Source organism: Amblyomma maculatum, chromosome 1 (assembly GCF_055883805.1).
Source record: "Amblyomma maculatum isolate TAMU_Amacu chromosome 1, ASM5588380v1, whole genome shotgun sequence".
NCBI lineage: Eukaryota > Metazoa > Arthropoda > Arachnida > Ixodida > Ixodidae > Amblyomma > Amblyomma maculatum.
The window spans coordinates 203,513,416-203,527,207 of record NC_139344.1 but is presented as its reverse complement, the minus strand read 5'-3'; the positions used below and the strand labels follow the sequence as shown (position 1 = coordinate 203,527,207).

Here is a 13,792-nt window from a genome sequence, read left to right as displayed (position 1 = left end):
GAAGAGTAAAAGGAGCCCCACAAAGCGCCGCCATCAGCAAAGAATACAAAAACTTCGTTCTACTCGTCGACGTTCAGCGAAATGAGTTCACTGAATGGAGCTTTTAGCGAAATAAGCGAAGAACTAGCTTAATCCTTGCCACGTGCCGCGCTTAAATGACGGATTCTTGAAGGGCGCCTGATTACATTAACGCGCTGTTCTTTCCGCCGCAGTCTTCACTTACCACTGCGCACTTCTTGCCGACCCCGGCTGCTATTCGTCCCCGATCATACGCTGCAACAATGAGAGGCGACATTTTCCTTCACTCGCATTTCCTATGACCCTATTCATGTAATGAAGTTTATCGTAGTGAGGAAATATTTTACACACAATTAGCCACCTCTAAGAGCGCAGCGCGTTGATCATGATGTTATTTAGCGAAGGAGCATACTCGGAGCGCCGCACAATCTCTTTATTATGTCGCAGATCCTTCGACTCCATATCAGACCTTCCGAGCACCGAGTCATTTACGCCAACAGGAAGGCGTCCACCAGGAGGTGACTTCCCGAATGCCGCTTCTTTAGGCACCGGCGGGGTCTACAGCGTCAGCACCAGGACAGCGACGAAAACGAAGCGGCCCATGCTAGGCGTCCCGAAGCACCAAGGCGAAGCTGCCGCGCGTGGCGGGGAAGCCCCGATGCACTGGGCGCGCTGCGAGTCCAGTTCTCCGCGGATCCGTTGCTGGGCGCGTTCGTCGTCTACGCAGCTGGTCTGTTTGATGACGCGGTCCAGGCAGCGACGAAACATTGCGTCCACCTTGTGCCTGCGAAGAAACGCGGGTTTTCTCTCAACTTTCTTGCATTCTCATTTATTCTTCCATCGTCGCCCGCTGTACAGTTATACGCCAGCAACCCGCCGCAAGCGACTCTTTACAGTTACTCGAATGTAATTGCAGTGGGATGCAGCTTGCATACAGCCCTGTCAAAAGCATGCAGCTCAAAGGGTTTGCTTCTGGGTCCTGCAACGTGCTTCATCTCGTAACCTCGGTGGCTATATCTGAAAGCACAAGGGCCTCGCGTATCGTTAACCTCCCCAAGCTTCGGACTGCCAGGTGTGCTATAGGAAACCCCGCTAAAGGGCTAGAAGTAAACATCTCGGGCTAACATACTTTGACGGGACCTGCACTAAACCACGGCCCAAGGCAAGGAGACACGCAGTGTGGGAAAGGCCTTGGTTGCCTCTATAGCAAAGCCCTTACAGCTCAAAAAGATCTCCTCGCCGCTGTCATTCACACCTTCCGTGTGTATCTGGAGCAAATTATATGACATCCGCGTTGGCGATGAGTCTCTAGAGCCGCGAAACTTGAATCCACTGGCACTCAATACGCCATAAGCCTTTTTCAGAATTTTCACTCATTTTATTACCTCTCCTTTATTGCTGTCAAAGCACCAATACGGAATCGCATGTGTTTGCTACAAATGAACAGGTGTTCGCTATCAAGCAGTACTCCTTGGGAGTTTGGAGACGAAGCCACTTCCGAGCGGTAAAATCGGTGAATTGAGCGGTATAATAATGTCGCCTCGGTCGCATATGTATATCCAGACTCCACAAACGTCCAGCGTCGGGCGTATGGCTACGCAGGCGCAGAGCAAGGTTGCCTTCAGCGCATTTCTTTTACCCCTAACAGGCAGCCAGCAATGACTGCATGCTAACGATCTGTCGTCTCCGTTACTCTCGTCACCAGCCGACAGGCTTATCAGCAGGCAGAAGTCCGATCTTCATTTGATGCTTGCCCGCAAAGCTTATAGTTCTATAGTTCTATATATAGTTCTATATATAGTTCTATATATAGTTCTATATATAGTTCTCTTTTTTACTAATGGGCCAGGGCGATTCAATAAGGATGTCTCGCAACTTTCCCGATATAAAATAAGACAACCGGAAAGTTGTGTGACATTCTTACATTATATATATATAGAACCTTGTCACGTTCCTTCTCCACATGTCGAGGCCCCGGAAGCACCCATGCAGGACCGTTTCTGAAACCTTGTCCCGATAACTATGCTTCTACGGCAATACTTTTTCGAAAAGTCGTATATACCAACAGTGGCTTGGGATAGAGATATGAAACATTTTACTCAATGGTCGTCAATATTACTCCATGACTTCAATGTACGGAGAAGCAGGGGCACCAAATCAGGGCTTCAAATGCAGCATTGATCATGACAGCACACCACACACGCGGGATTGTCATACGTGCCTTTTTAATTATTATCCTTAAATTAGACCGGAGGTCGAACGAATATTTTTGTCCATAAGCATTCCCCCTAATCGTCCCCGTTAACTATCATGTGTAGCCTTACACAACAAAACATAAATTGCTCCTTGTTGCGCAAAGTATACTTAAAAGAACGCCGAGTCTTGAACTTCTTCGATGACCCGAAATTTAGAGCAACTCTCGTACAGTTTTGTCCGTGTTTTCTCTTTTTTTTTTTTTCTAATAATAAGACACCTTCAAGTTGCACGCTACTCTGACGGTCAAGGCGGTGAATGCAAGGTACGTCTATGCTGCATCTTTTAGTACCGCCGCGTGCTCTATCGCGGAATGCCTTGCGGCGAATCTTCGATGATATCGACGAGGCCTATACCACATGACATGTTGTTACACGAACGCTAAGCGTTAATCCAGAGTCGTTCTAGCGTGAGGCCATTTTCTGTAGATTAGCGCCCCGCCGTGCGGGCGTTTCTTTGGGATCTGCGGGGCTCCGGTAGCTCGGCTGCCGCGCCATTTATGATAGTCGCGATTTACTGGTCTTCGCGCGCTGCAAAATATTTCCGAGCATATTTTCGCACCTCGGGTGAGCTCCAGCAAGATTTTCGCATTAACCTAGACATAACGTCGATGCGTTAGACATGAAACGTAGTTCATCCTTTCTGCTGTTTGTGTCGGCGTTCAGCACGCGTTTGAGCTAACGGTGCCGTCTTGACGACGCCCTTCTCTAGAATGCAATTCCAGTTCTAATGCGCTCGTCCTTCCCTCCTGGTCCGTAACCAACCTCGCACATCGGGCAACGTTGTCGCCAGTGAGGGAGGTGGTGTGCCGTCACATTAAAAAATAATATTTGTGATCTCAGCTCAGTGTCAGAGCTAACAGAAGACAAGCTTTAGAGTGCTCTATTTATAAACGCGGCTTGGCTAAAATTCTTCCTTAGAACCCTTCCTTTTGTGCTTAGTAAACCTAGCGGTTAGCAACGTACTGCACCTGCGTGCATGATATACCTTTTCAAAGCCTGGGGGGACACATTACTGGGCATGCCAAGACATGATTAGCGAAGTGGTGATTGCCAGCACGTAAAAACGAAATTATGGTATTGTATATTCATGAAGTATGATATTTAAAACCGATATCCGTTGCGAAGGATGTCGTACTGGAGATGTGACGTATCGTCCGCACTGATATCGCACAGTACACGAGAGCCATGCTTTTCGCTTTCATCGAAAACTGGCCGCCGCGGCCGGTATCGAACTCGTGAGTTCTGGCTCAGCAGCAGAGTGCCATAGCCGCTAAGCCACCGCGGCAGTCCGAAACACAATTTTCCCTCTCTTTATTAAATTTGGAATAATTATTAACTGAGGGGCATACTTCGTGATCTTTGCTACAAGATAAGTATATTTTATCCGGAAGCAATTAGCATTTGTGATAGCATCACGTGGCTCTTTAGACCAGTGTCATAGCATCTAAAGACGTCGTGTGTATTCTGCTACGACTCAAGCAAATTTGCCAACGGCAAGACGGTACTATATCCAACCATTTGCCATGCCTATACTTTCCTGTCACATACGAGGATAACAATTTGAATAGCTAGAGATCATGCTTACACGCGTATACGAAGCATGTTCAATGCTACAACGGTAGGAAGCCAGGCACATTGATACCTAAAACAAATCACTGGTGAGCAAAAATTGCGGGGACGCTGAAACTCCGGTATAAGAGTTGATGCAAAAGTGTGCGTCCTCTCGCCTCATCTGCTTACTACGGGGCCACATTAATTCCTACTTTCTTCCTCTTTCCTTGTTATTTATCCTGAGTCGCTTCGGGACGTTAAACATCATAAACCCAAACCAATATTTTCTCAATTTACCCCAATCACCCTCAATACAGCTTAATCTACTCTAATCCAACTTAATTCATTATAATCCTTTTTATCCCACTACATTCAACCTCATTCACACTAAATCTACTATATTCCGCTTTAATTCACTATAAACCTTTTAATCACTCTAATCAAATTTAATCCCGGTTTATTTTAGTCCGAATTAATCCCACTTAATTCATTATATTTCGTCTTATGCCCCTTTCCTCCAGATTGATGATATTTGACCTGATATAATCCACCCTTATCCGTATTATCGCATCCGCAGAGGTGACGCAGTGGTTACGGCGCTCGACTGCTGCGCCCAATGACGCGGGATCGAACCACGGCCTCGGCGGCCGCTTTTCGATGGAGGTGAAAAGCAAGGCGCCCGTGCGCTGTGCGATGTCAGTGCACGTTAGAGAACCCCAGGTGGTAGAACTTTCCGGAGCCCTCCACTACGGCGTCCCTCATAGCCCGAGTTGTTTTGGGACGTTAAACCCCACAAACCAAACCAAACCATTCAACAATTACTTAACGACCCCGCGTACATCAGTAGCACATACGCGCCATACAAAGCCTCTATAATGTTTCCGACACGCTTCTGACACCTTCTTCTCAAATTATGGCGCGGCGCCGGCTTTCCGGCAACACGAGCCCAATACGATATCGCGTAAAAACACGCGCTTCGAGCGAACAACCTTCATTCCACAGCTATAGCCCGGATCCAGCTGCCTCTTGCATACCACTACACCACTGATTAAGATTGATAAATGTAGTACATTGTGATGCACCAAGCGTCAACAGTTGAATAAAAGAGACACGCATTTATCACGCTTAGAAGACAGCATATCATCAACCTGCTTATAAATGATATTTAGTTCGTAACCTGCCTGTTCGACTGCCCTCTAATATCGCGTCAATGACCGTCAAATATCTGTGGTGCTCTCTCGTACAGGGAAAGTGTAAGTAACAATGCCCGACACACACCCACATACAGTGCCTAATGTTTGGCTCCATCGGAGGGGGGTCTCTAGTGATTTGAGAGCAGGTGGAAAGGGAAATAAAAATAGAGCGGGAGAGAGAATGCGGCTGGTGGTCTGCTTAGCACATCGTTTTATATTAAAGGAAGAAAATATTTTTCTCCTATTGGGGCTTTAGAAAATATGTTATTGGGTCATATTAAAACTTACTGTGAAAGTGCTGAAACAGAGATGAAATGTTCTCACAACCAGTGATTGACAAGAAAAAAAGATGGCAGCCTCTTCGTATTCCTGCAGTTCTATAGATTCTACGCAGAGGTGTCTCAGGGTCCCAGACCCCCTCCCTCAGACTTTCTTGACTTTAAACCCTGCTTACATATATAGACGGTAGAGCGCGTTAACGGCGGAATGGAAGAACACTTCAACACAAACATGCGTTCAACGCGCGGCGCCCGAGCGACCGGGAGTCCATGGGCTGCGCGCGCTGATAGATGGCGCCTGGTGTAGTGGTGGTGGAGTGCATCGACAGCCTGTGCGTGAGGGTAAAAGATTCTGGTCTATAAATTGCAAAGAAGTACTACAGCATTAACCCCTTGACACGATATGTAAGCAATTGTGCACGAACCGAGCCCGATCGAAGGTTTTTCGGCAAGCGTGCCGCATTTAGCAGTGATTTCTTTGGTTCATTGAATTTCACTTCATTCTAGTCGAAAATAAGGCGCTTTTTTTATGGTGCGCAGCGAAAGCAGTAAGTAATATTTCACGGAGCAGCGAGCGGGCTAACACGTCTTCGGCCATTTTTGCGCATGCATATTCTCCAAAAAGCAGTAATATTTTTTTGCTATTAAAATCTAATCAAATCAAAATTATTTCACATTCATTGCATGACGTAGATAGCACAGACGAAAAGCCGAGAAACAGTCGGCTTGACAGGGGTCTGTACCCATTCCGAAGATTACATACATACCTAGTAATGAAAATAAGTGTTGACAGCAGCAATCAAACATGGTTACGCAGCGGTAAACAATGACAGTTCCTTCCTAAGTGTAATGCGCATTTTGGGATAAAAGTTGCTTCCAACACCCTTCGGGTTTTTACGTGATAAGTCGCGGTATTTCTATGTTGCTGGTTGCGTCAATCACGACGCTTTGTACAAAATATTGCACACCCTTGCAAAAATTTAGCCTCCATTATTTTGGACTGGATATAAGATTTAGGTGGAAAAATATATTTTCAGTGGAAGCAAAAAATGTCGTCTGAATTGGTTAGATGGCGTGCAAACATGGCAATAGCTCTTTTGAAACAAAGTATTGATTTCTTGCAGCTTCACTGTATTTGTTTTGGTTGTCGCCTTTCCACTACGTACAATCGCTATCATGCCCGCTTATCATCGTTTTCAACATAGCTCACGTAAAGGCGAATGAGTCCAATAACCGAACAAGTAGTTATCAATCAAGCAAATTTGGTATAAATGGGCTTTTATTTTTTTTTGCGCCTCAAGAAATTAGACTGACTAAACATCAGTTTCATGTCTGTAAGTTTATAAACCTTGATCCTGTCTCGCGTTTATAATTCTCAGCTCACGTTGTTTGCTTAAAGAGCGAGAACCAAGACCTCGAATAAGTAGAAATAAGCCAGTCCTAACTTTAAGAAGGACAAGAGAGTCTATCTAGCGCGACGAACGATAATCAGGACGACAATGAGAAAACCTTGTGGTGTGGAAGAATTGAGCATTTCAACGTACGATTCGGAGGACACCTAAGCTCCGCTCTTAAGGGCATAATGCGACTGCGTTAACGGGTTCCCGTCTTCTGGATCCTTTTCACGTAACCCGCGTAATGACTATTCCCTTCATCTGTGCCTTACACGTACTCATTAGCATTGATCACACATGCTTATTAGCATTTCATTGTGAATTACAACATTGTGTGAAATACCATACCCGACATAGATAAAAAGCCCGCTTTACCGTATATACGAACGCGCCTGCGTGGTCTATGTAGCAGTGGCGTGTCTGACTGGGGATGCAAGGGTGTCGGAGGGCTCGATTCCAATCTTTTCCACGTCATGGGGTCTCATGACGTCATGCATCCCGCCGACCAATCAGTGCCTGGCCATGCCACCTGCCAACTGCCACCTGTCAAAGGTATGCCCGTGATTTTTGTTCGAAAGTACTCGCACGACCACCAAAGCCGGACAACGATCTCGCTTGTGCCTGACTTCTATTTGACCCGGCAAATCATGTCGTCACAGACCACGTGTCCCGCGCGGGTAATTCAAACATCTTTTTCTTTTTTTTACACGGTATCATTGCTTCATCCAGGTTAAACGTCGGATAGAGCCCAGCAAACTCGTCTAACGCTTGTATGTCCACTTGTAGCGCATTCACGTTAATAATAATTTTAGGAAGCTAAGAGTGGAGCTGCTTCAAACCCAGGACTTTGTCGTATTAAGCGAGCACGAAACCGATTGCCCCCCGTACAGACTGCAACGCATTCTCGCGCCTCTGCGCGTCGTCTTCTCCATCCAGACTTCCATCTTTACGCAAACTCCTTCGCTATTACTGCTCGGTTTAACTACGTTAGAACACTACCTTTTCTCTCTCTCTCTCTCTCGCCTCGCCGAAAACATCGACTACACCGGATTTTCTGGAGAACGGGGCATTTAGCGCTATCGCATTAGAGTGGTGTTTTTCTTTTTTTTTTTTTTTCTAGAGCGTCAAGACACCTACTCAGAACGCCATTTATGACCGACCGGAATCATTTGAGTAAAAACAAAAAAAGCCAACAAGTACGGCCTCGTTCAGAAAAGCACACTCGTGAAGTTTATGCGTGAATTTGCAGTGCTCTATCTGAGACAGTCGACCTTCGATATGGCCATAATAAGGTCTCCAGTACGCCGCAGTTTAAGATAAAACGTGGGGCACCACTGAGGCGAACCATGCATTGTAAGGAAAACGGACGTAATTGGAAGGCCTGTACGCGCCTTGTCGATTTCGGTGGTTAGAGCCCGGCATTTATTTCGCGTCTATGGTGCACCGCCGTCGCTAGTAATTGCTGGTTGGTAGTAAGCGCGGTCAGTTTTTCCCAGTTATTCTCGCTTTGCTTTGAACAGGTTTCTGGCAATCAAAGGTGTCTCCGCTGTCGAGTGCAAGGCTGCAGTCTCTATTCTCTGCCGCAGCGACCGCCTTTCAAAGGCAGTGAAATGCGCATAGGACGCACGTGTGCTCTAAATTTCTCATGCGTTACGTGGACAGCACGCAAGGATTAATTTTGGCTCGTGGAGCAAGTTAATGCACACAAGTACCTCAGTATGCGCATAACAACTTTATTTTATATTATATCTTCCAATGAAATCCACACGCGGAAAGTATTTTGCTGCTTATAGATTCGCACGCATTAGGAAACGCGAAACATGGTGATGAAAATTAAAGGTGCAGAAGATAACCAGCTTCTGTGTTTAACAGCACTTAAGTGTTCGCAATACGCTTGCACCGATACGACGCTGCGCCAAGAAGGAATGATGTGATAGAACACACCCCAAGTTTATTTGATGTGCAAGCGGTTTGGGTGGTGAAAACCTTCAAAAGGCTTATACCGATTAGAGCAATAATAAGCTAGAGCGGGCGAATCCAGGTAGCATGTGTTAGCGTCAGAGTCTAAAGGTGACGAGTGCTCGCGACGCACAACTCTCATTTAATTATATTTTTAATTTGGAACCTCAGCTTAAAAGTAGTAACGACGGACGTACACTAAAACCCTTTGTTCCTGTCTGCGCTGCTTCTAATATCTGGGCCACCACTAAGTTATAGACAAACACCGATCTGTGACGTAAGCAAGATGCGGTAGCGCTGCTGTCACCCAGATGGGCCGACTGGAGGAGAAAATTAGTCTTAGCTCCCATTAGAATATACATGGAAACATTTTTTTTTTTTTTTCAAATCTGTTTTCTGATTTCACAGTGCGTTAATAATGTTGTCCCTTGGTGAAGAGAAACCATGAACATCCTAGAACAGGTCTTTAAAGTATAAAACGTTATTGCAAAGGTGGAACAGGGAGCGTGGCCCATTAAAACACCTATAAGCAAAACTTTCGCAAATATATATATTTTTTGTGTGTGTGTGTGTGTGTCGGAACACCATTATTAAACATTGACGAGTGATTTTAAGATCTTTGACAAAGTATGCTGCGTCGTTTCGAAGCCAATCTATTTTTAATACGAACCGGTGAATGTGCGTTATGAAGTCTGATTATCACTAGGAAAAAAAAAAAAAAAGAGAAGGCTCACTATTTGCAGGTGCTTCTTCTAATCGTGCAAGCTACTCGTATAAGTCCGGCATGCTGGCACACAGGCTACATTCCTTCGCAAATACTGCCGTTTAAACGATACAAATGTTTACGCTGGAGACAGTCCTCACACGGCACGATAAGCGAACTGTGCACAGTAACAGATGACCAAAACCGTGTGTACACGCACAGGTCGCGCTCGCGGACGCCGGAGCCGTGTGCACTTGAATGAAGCCAATCTGCGTCGACCTCTTCAACAGTGCGCCATGCTTTATCGTTTCCTTGCTACGGTGTTTGAGGAGTGATTTCTGAATGCAGTTTTGCCTAGGCTCTGTAGCTTTAACGACAGTGTCAGCAAACAAACTGAGCGCATGCGGCAGCATGTCAGACTACATGAGAAGCTTGTGCTATTCGGAGAAACAACCAGCGCATAGTGCTGTCTAGCTGAATGCGTTTACATGTCTTTGCAGTTCGCTGTATGTGCCTATCATAATATGCTATACAAGGTGGTCGTAAACAGTAAGCGTATTATACATTAAGATCCTTTTACACATTGTTTCTTGGAATCATATACAGAAAAGGCCATTTTGTGACGTCACAGCTAATAGCTAAAGAAGTGCGAATAGTATTTTTTCCACACCTAATCGAATACGATCACTGTAGCTTCGCTCTCGAATCGAAAATAAACAGCGTGGCCAGCAACCGAATCAAATAAGATCCGAATAGTGATCGAACCGAATACAGTAAGAATCGGAGTATTTGTAGAAATATTCGCTACTTGTGTGAATATTCGTACGAAAGCAGCAATCGTCCGAAACACTGAAGCGCCAGCAGCGGCAGTGCGGTATACGGTGATATAGCTTATTTAACGCTAGCAGCTTCCAAGAGACGCATCATATAGTCTCTATTAGAGGGTCTCAACACGGAGTCAGCTTAATAACTCTCTAGCCGTCAAGTTATACGTATACGGAAAATTACCTTTTGTTATTGCTGATGAAAGAAAATGCGCTAGAGCCACAGCTCAAAACATCAGATGGGCGACAGCCGCGCATGAACTATCGGGCATCAGTGAGAGGCTTAATTGCTTGGCTCGCCTCAGTCCCGTCGCGTCGTCAAGTATTAAGGCGAAAGCCTTTAATTGCTCATACTGTCGTCGACAAAAGCTGTCCGCGCAAGCGGCGCACCTGATTGGTCAACAGAGAAGGGACGTCACCAGCCGCCAAATTCGAAGCGACCAACCAGGAGTCTCATCTTGTCTAGTGTTCCTGCCATCTGCAATCCCACATTTGAACGCGCGCCAAGGAACGCCACGCGACAGGAATGATGGCGTACCATCCACACGCAACCTTGTCGGAGAAAGTGTGACAGATACTGCGCCTTTCCTTTCCTGTAAACCAATTATATGTAGCACTGCAACGAACGCCGATAAAAGGCAAACAATGAGAGGCAAATGATAGGAGGGGAAGGGTAGGCTTTCGTCGCTCTCCTCTTAAGAGACATCTAAGAGACCCTCTAATTTTTTCAGAAGTCATGTGTGAGCATTGCGAGCGCCGCCACACAAATAAATGTACACGTCACAGCATTGAACCCATCATTTCGATAAAGGATCTCAATAACCGCCTCAACATCCCGAGCATGCAGATTGCAGTAGGACTAATCGCGGTGTAGGCGTGAGCCCTGTTTTTAGAACAGCCGTCAAAAATAAATAATAATAATACGATTCTCGTTCGAACCTAGCGCCAAACAATCGAAAAGTTTGTAACATATTCGACTGATTTCGATCAGTTTCGGTTCGTTCGAGTAGGAGAATATTCGATTCGCTGTTTGAAAATTCCAAATATTCTCACACTCTAATAGCTATTGTTGCAACATCAGTCGTCGGCTTCGCTATCAAGGTCAGGGTCTACTGATGGCATGCAATGATAAGCGCGCAAAGTAGCTGACCGGGAAGAGAGCAAAGGTTTCAGTAATTCCCTTTAGAAACAAGGCTGGACACGGTTGAGCTATAGTTGGGGTGGGGTCATCCTAACAGGACGGACAAAAAACACAATAAGGCGAGTCTTTATATATATGTGGGCTCAGAAGTTTGACATGGAAACGAAATACTGTATATTTGGTTTTAGCCACATTCATTCTAGATATGTTTGCTAGGAGTGAGACTTGGTTGAGGCGGAAAGACAGAATAACCAAAGCTGTGCTGTATATGTGAAATTGTTCTGTCATGCATACAAGTTTCAACGTTGTCATAAAACGATGGTTAATGTTAACTTAACCGCAAGTCATTTTGAAGTTTAAATTGAGAACATTCGCAACAATGACAAGCGGTGTATCGACAGCACATAATAGCACGGGAGTGACTTCTGTACATTTGGCAAGTAAATAGCATACAATGCGAAGAATCTCTGTTCCAAATAGACCTCTGTAGTGCTCCATCTCGTGGTGTTTCACTTTATTATTGCGCTCATTCGTGCATTCTTTTGTGTTACATGGTCAGCTTCTTTCCTTCTCCTTGTGGAGAACGGCTTTTCCCGGGGCGAAATGCTTCAGATAATGGGCCTTCGAACCAGCCTCAGGCAGTCCGAACTTGTCAGTCATGGCGTTCTCTGGCCAAGGGGCCCTCGCGCTGTCATCATCACTGTCGGTTTCTTCATCAAAGTCCAACTTACTTGGTTGTATTTCGACAAACATACAAGCTGAGACTAAAAAAAAAAAAAAAAAAAAAAAAAAAAAAAAAAAAAAACATTTTGTAACAGTTTCCGCTTCTTCAGCCTGCAGTGTTTTCATAACATAGGCCTGTGCTTGACAACATTTCCATGGGGAGTAGAGTAAATCGAAGACCGGTGGGCACGCCCGTCTCTTTCGCCTGCCTCCGGTCCGAGTGCCGTAGTCATTTTCCGCTGCTTCTACGAGCCGTTACCAGAGTCTCAGCGGCAATAGCGACTCGGCCTATCGATCGATTACGGAGCATCCCACTTGGTGTACACTTACGCACAAATGCCGTCCGGCTTGTCCGAATAGACGGCTGCAGCCTTCCAGCACACTCTCGCTTGCTTCAGGAAGGCACTCATGTTGCAGACCGGATCTGTAATGAGACGCCCTCCGTAAACACTCGCTGCCCCGTGCGCCGGATTAGGCTCCGGCCTTCCGCCGCAATCGACGAGCGTCTACTTAATTAAAGTCCCGCCGGCCAATCGAGTGCCTCGCCGTGACCGTCTCTGGCCATTACCCGTGGCAGAGCTGGGGCCGCATCGCTCAGGCCTCGGCGAAGATGCTGTTCGAAAGTCGCTCGTCGATGCGGGCAGTGCCCGGAAGCGCTTGCAACTTCCGCGCTGGCGCCTGTCGTGCTCTGCTTCCCGCCGACTGCATCACTCGCGCGTGGACGACGGCCGTCTCCACTGGGGCTGACGACGGCCGGCCGAAAGTGAACGGGTGTGCGGTGCTATTTTTCTTTTTTTCTGCGGCGCTTGGGACCAATAGCGCCGAGTTTTATGGCCGTTACCGGAGCGATTCGGCCTCGCTCCTTTCGCGCTTACTTTCGAGCAGCGTCGTTGGATCCATCGCGCGGAAGGGCCTGGTCCCGGGGGCGGCGCCGGATATTGTGGCTTTTACTAGTGCGGGATAAACATTGGGATGGGTGTCAGCCTATTTGGCCCCTGTTTCTGGTGTGAGCTAGGTTTCTCACAGGGTGCGCTACGACGCAACAACACCCTAACCGTCGCATTTTACGCCGCCGTTTATTCCTAACCGAAATAAGAAAGTGCGAATCTCCAAGAATACTCGGCGGTTTCTTTTACCCATCTAAAGCGGCTGTGAAGCCTAAATGAGCCATGGATGATGAAACCAGAGCGCTTAGCAGAGTAGCGGCAAAAAGCGAAGGAATTATGGTTCCACCGTGTTCTAGTAGGCTACGGCAAGATGCAGACAATCCGGCCTATGCCGCAATAATTTCGTCTCGTAATTGATTAATGAGCTTCTTAATCGAGGTGCCAACATAATTTCCCTCTTCTAAACTTTTTATTTTAGTTCAGAAGCCTGGCCCTTGTTCGAAATGCGCGCAATTAAGAAAAAAAACGTTTCAGATCACTGCTGCACCAGCAATGGGGGAATGCGCGAGCATTCTTTCTGGAAGAAAGCAGAAGAGACACGGAAGAAGAGGCTTCCGTTTTGTGACGTCACACTATGACGTAACACCCTATGGAAGTTCGGTACCAAGTGACTCCCCTTGGGCGTCGACATTACCCGCTTCGCCATTTCGACGTCCGACTGACTTGGTTAGCCCTAATTAATTAACTAATTACTCTGCATGCACCAAACTTTTTTCCCAGCGAGAGTTTTCATCGTCAGTGCAACCATTAGTTTTCTTTTCACTCGTTTCGTTCGAACGTAATCCTGCCAAAAACTCTGGTGACAC

The 13,792-nt window shown here is 46.4% G+C and overlaps 1 protein-coding gene across 1 annotated transcript; it reads right to left on the bottom strand.

Annotated features, from left to right (window-relative positions):
* Positions 1-576: 576 nt before the first annotated feature.
* On the bottom strand, positions 577-12,449 carry LOC146205388 (uncharacterized). Its single transcript, XM_084607126.1, has 2 exons — positions 12,370-12,449; positions 577-802 (listed from the first exon to the last, which is right to left on the bottom strand). The coding sequence occupies exons 1-2, from the start codon at positions 12,447-12,449 to the stop codon at positions 577-579; spliced, it is 306 nt and encodes a 101-aa protein (XP_084463252.1).
* Between the last annotated feature and the right edge of the window lie 1,343 nt (positions 12,450-13,792).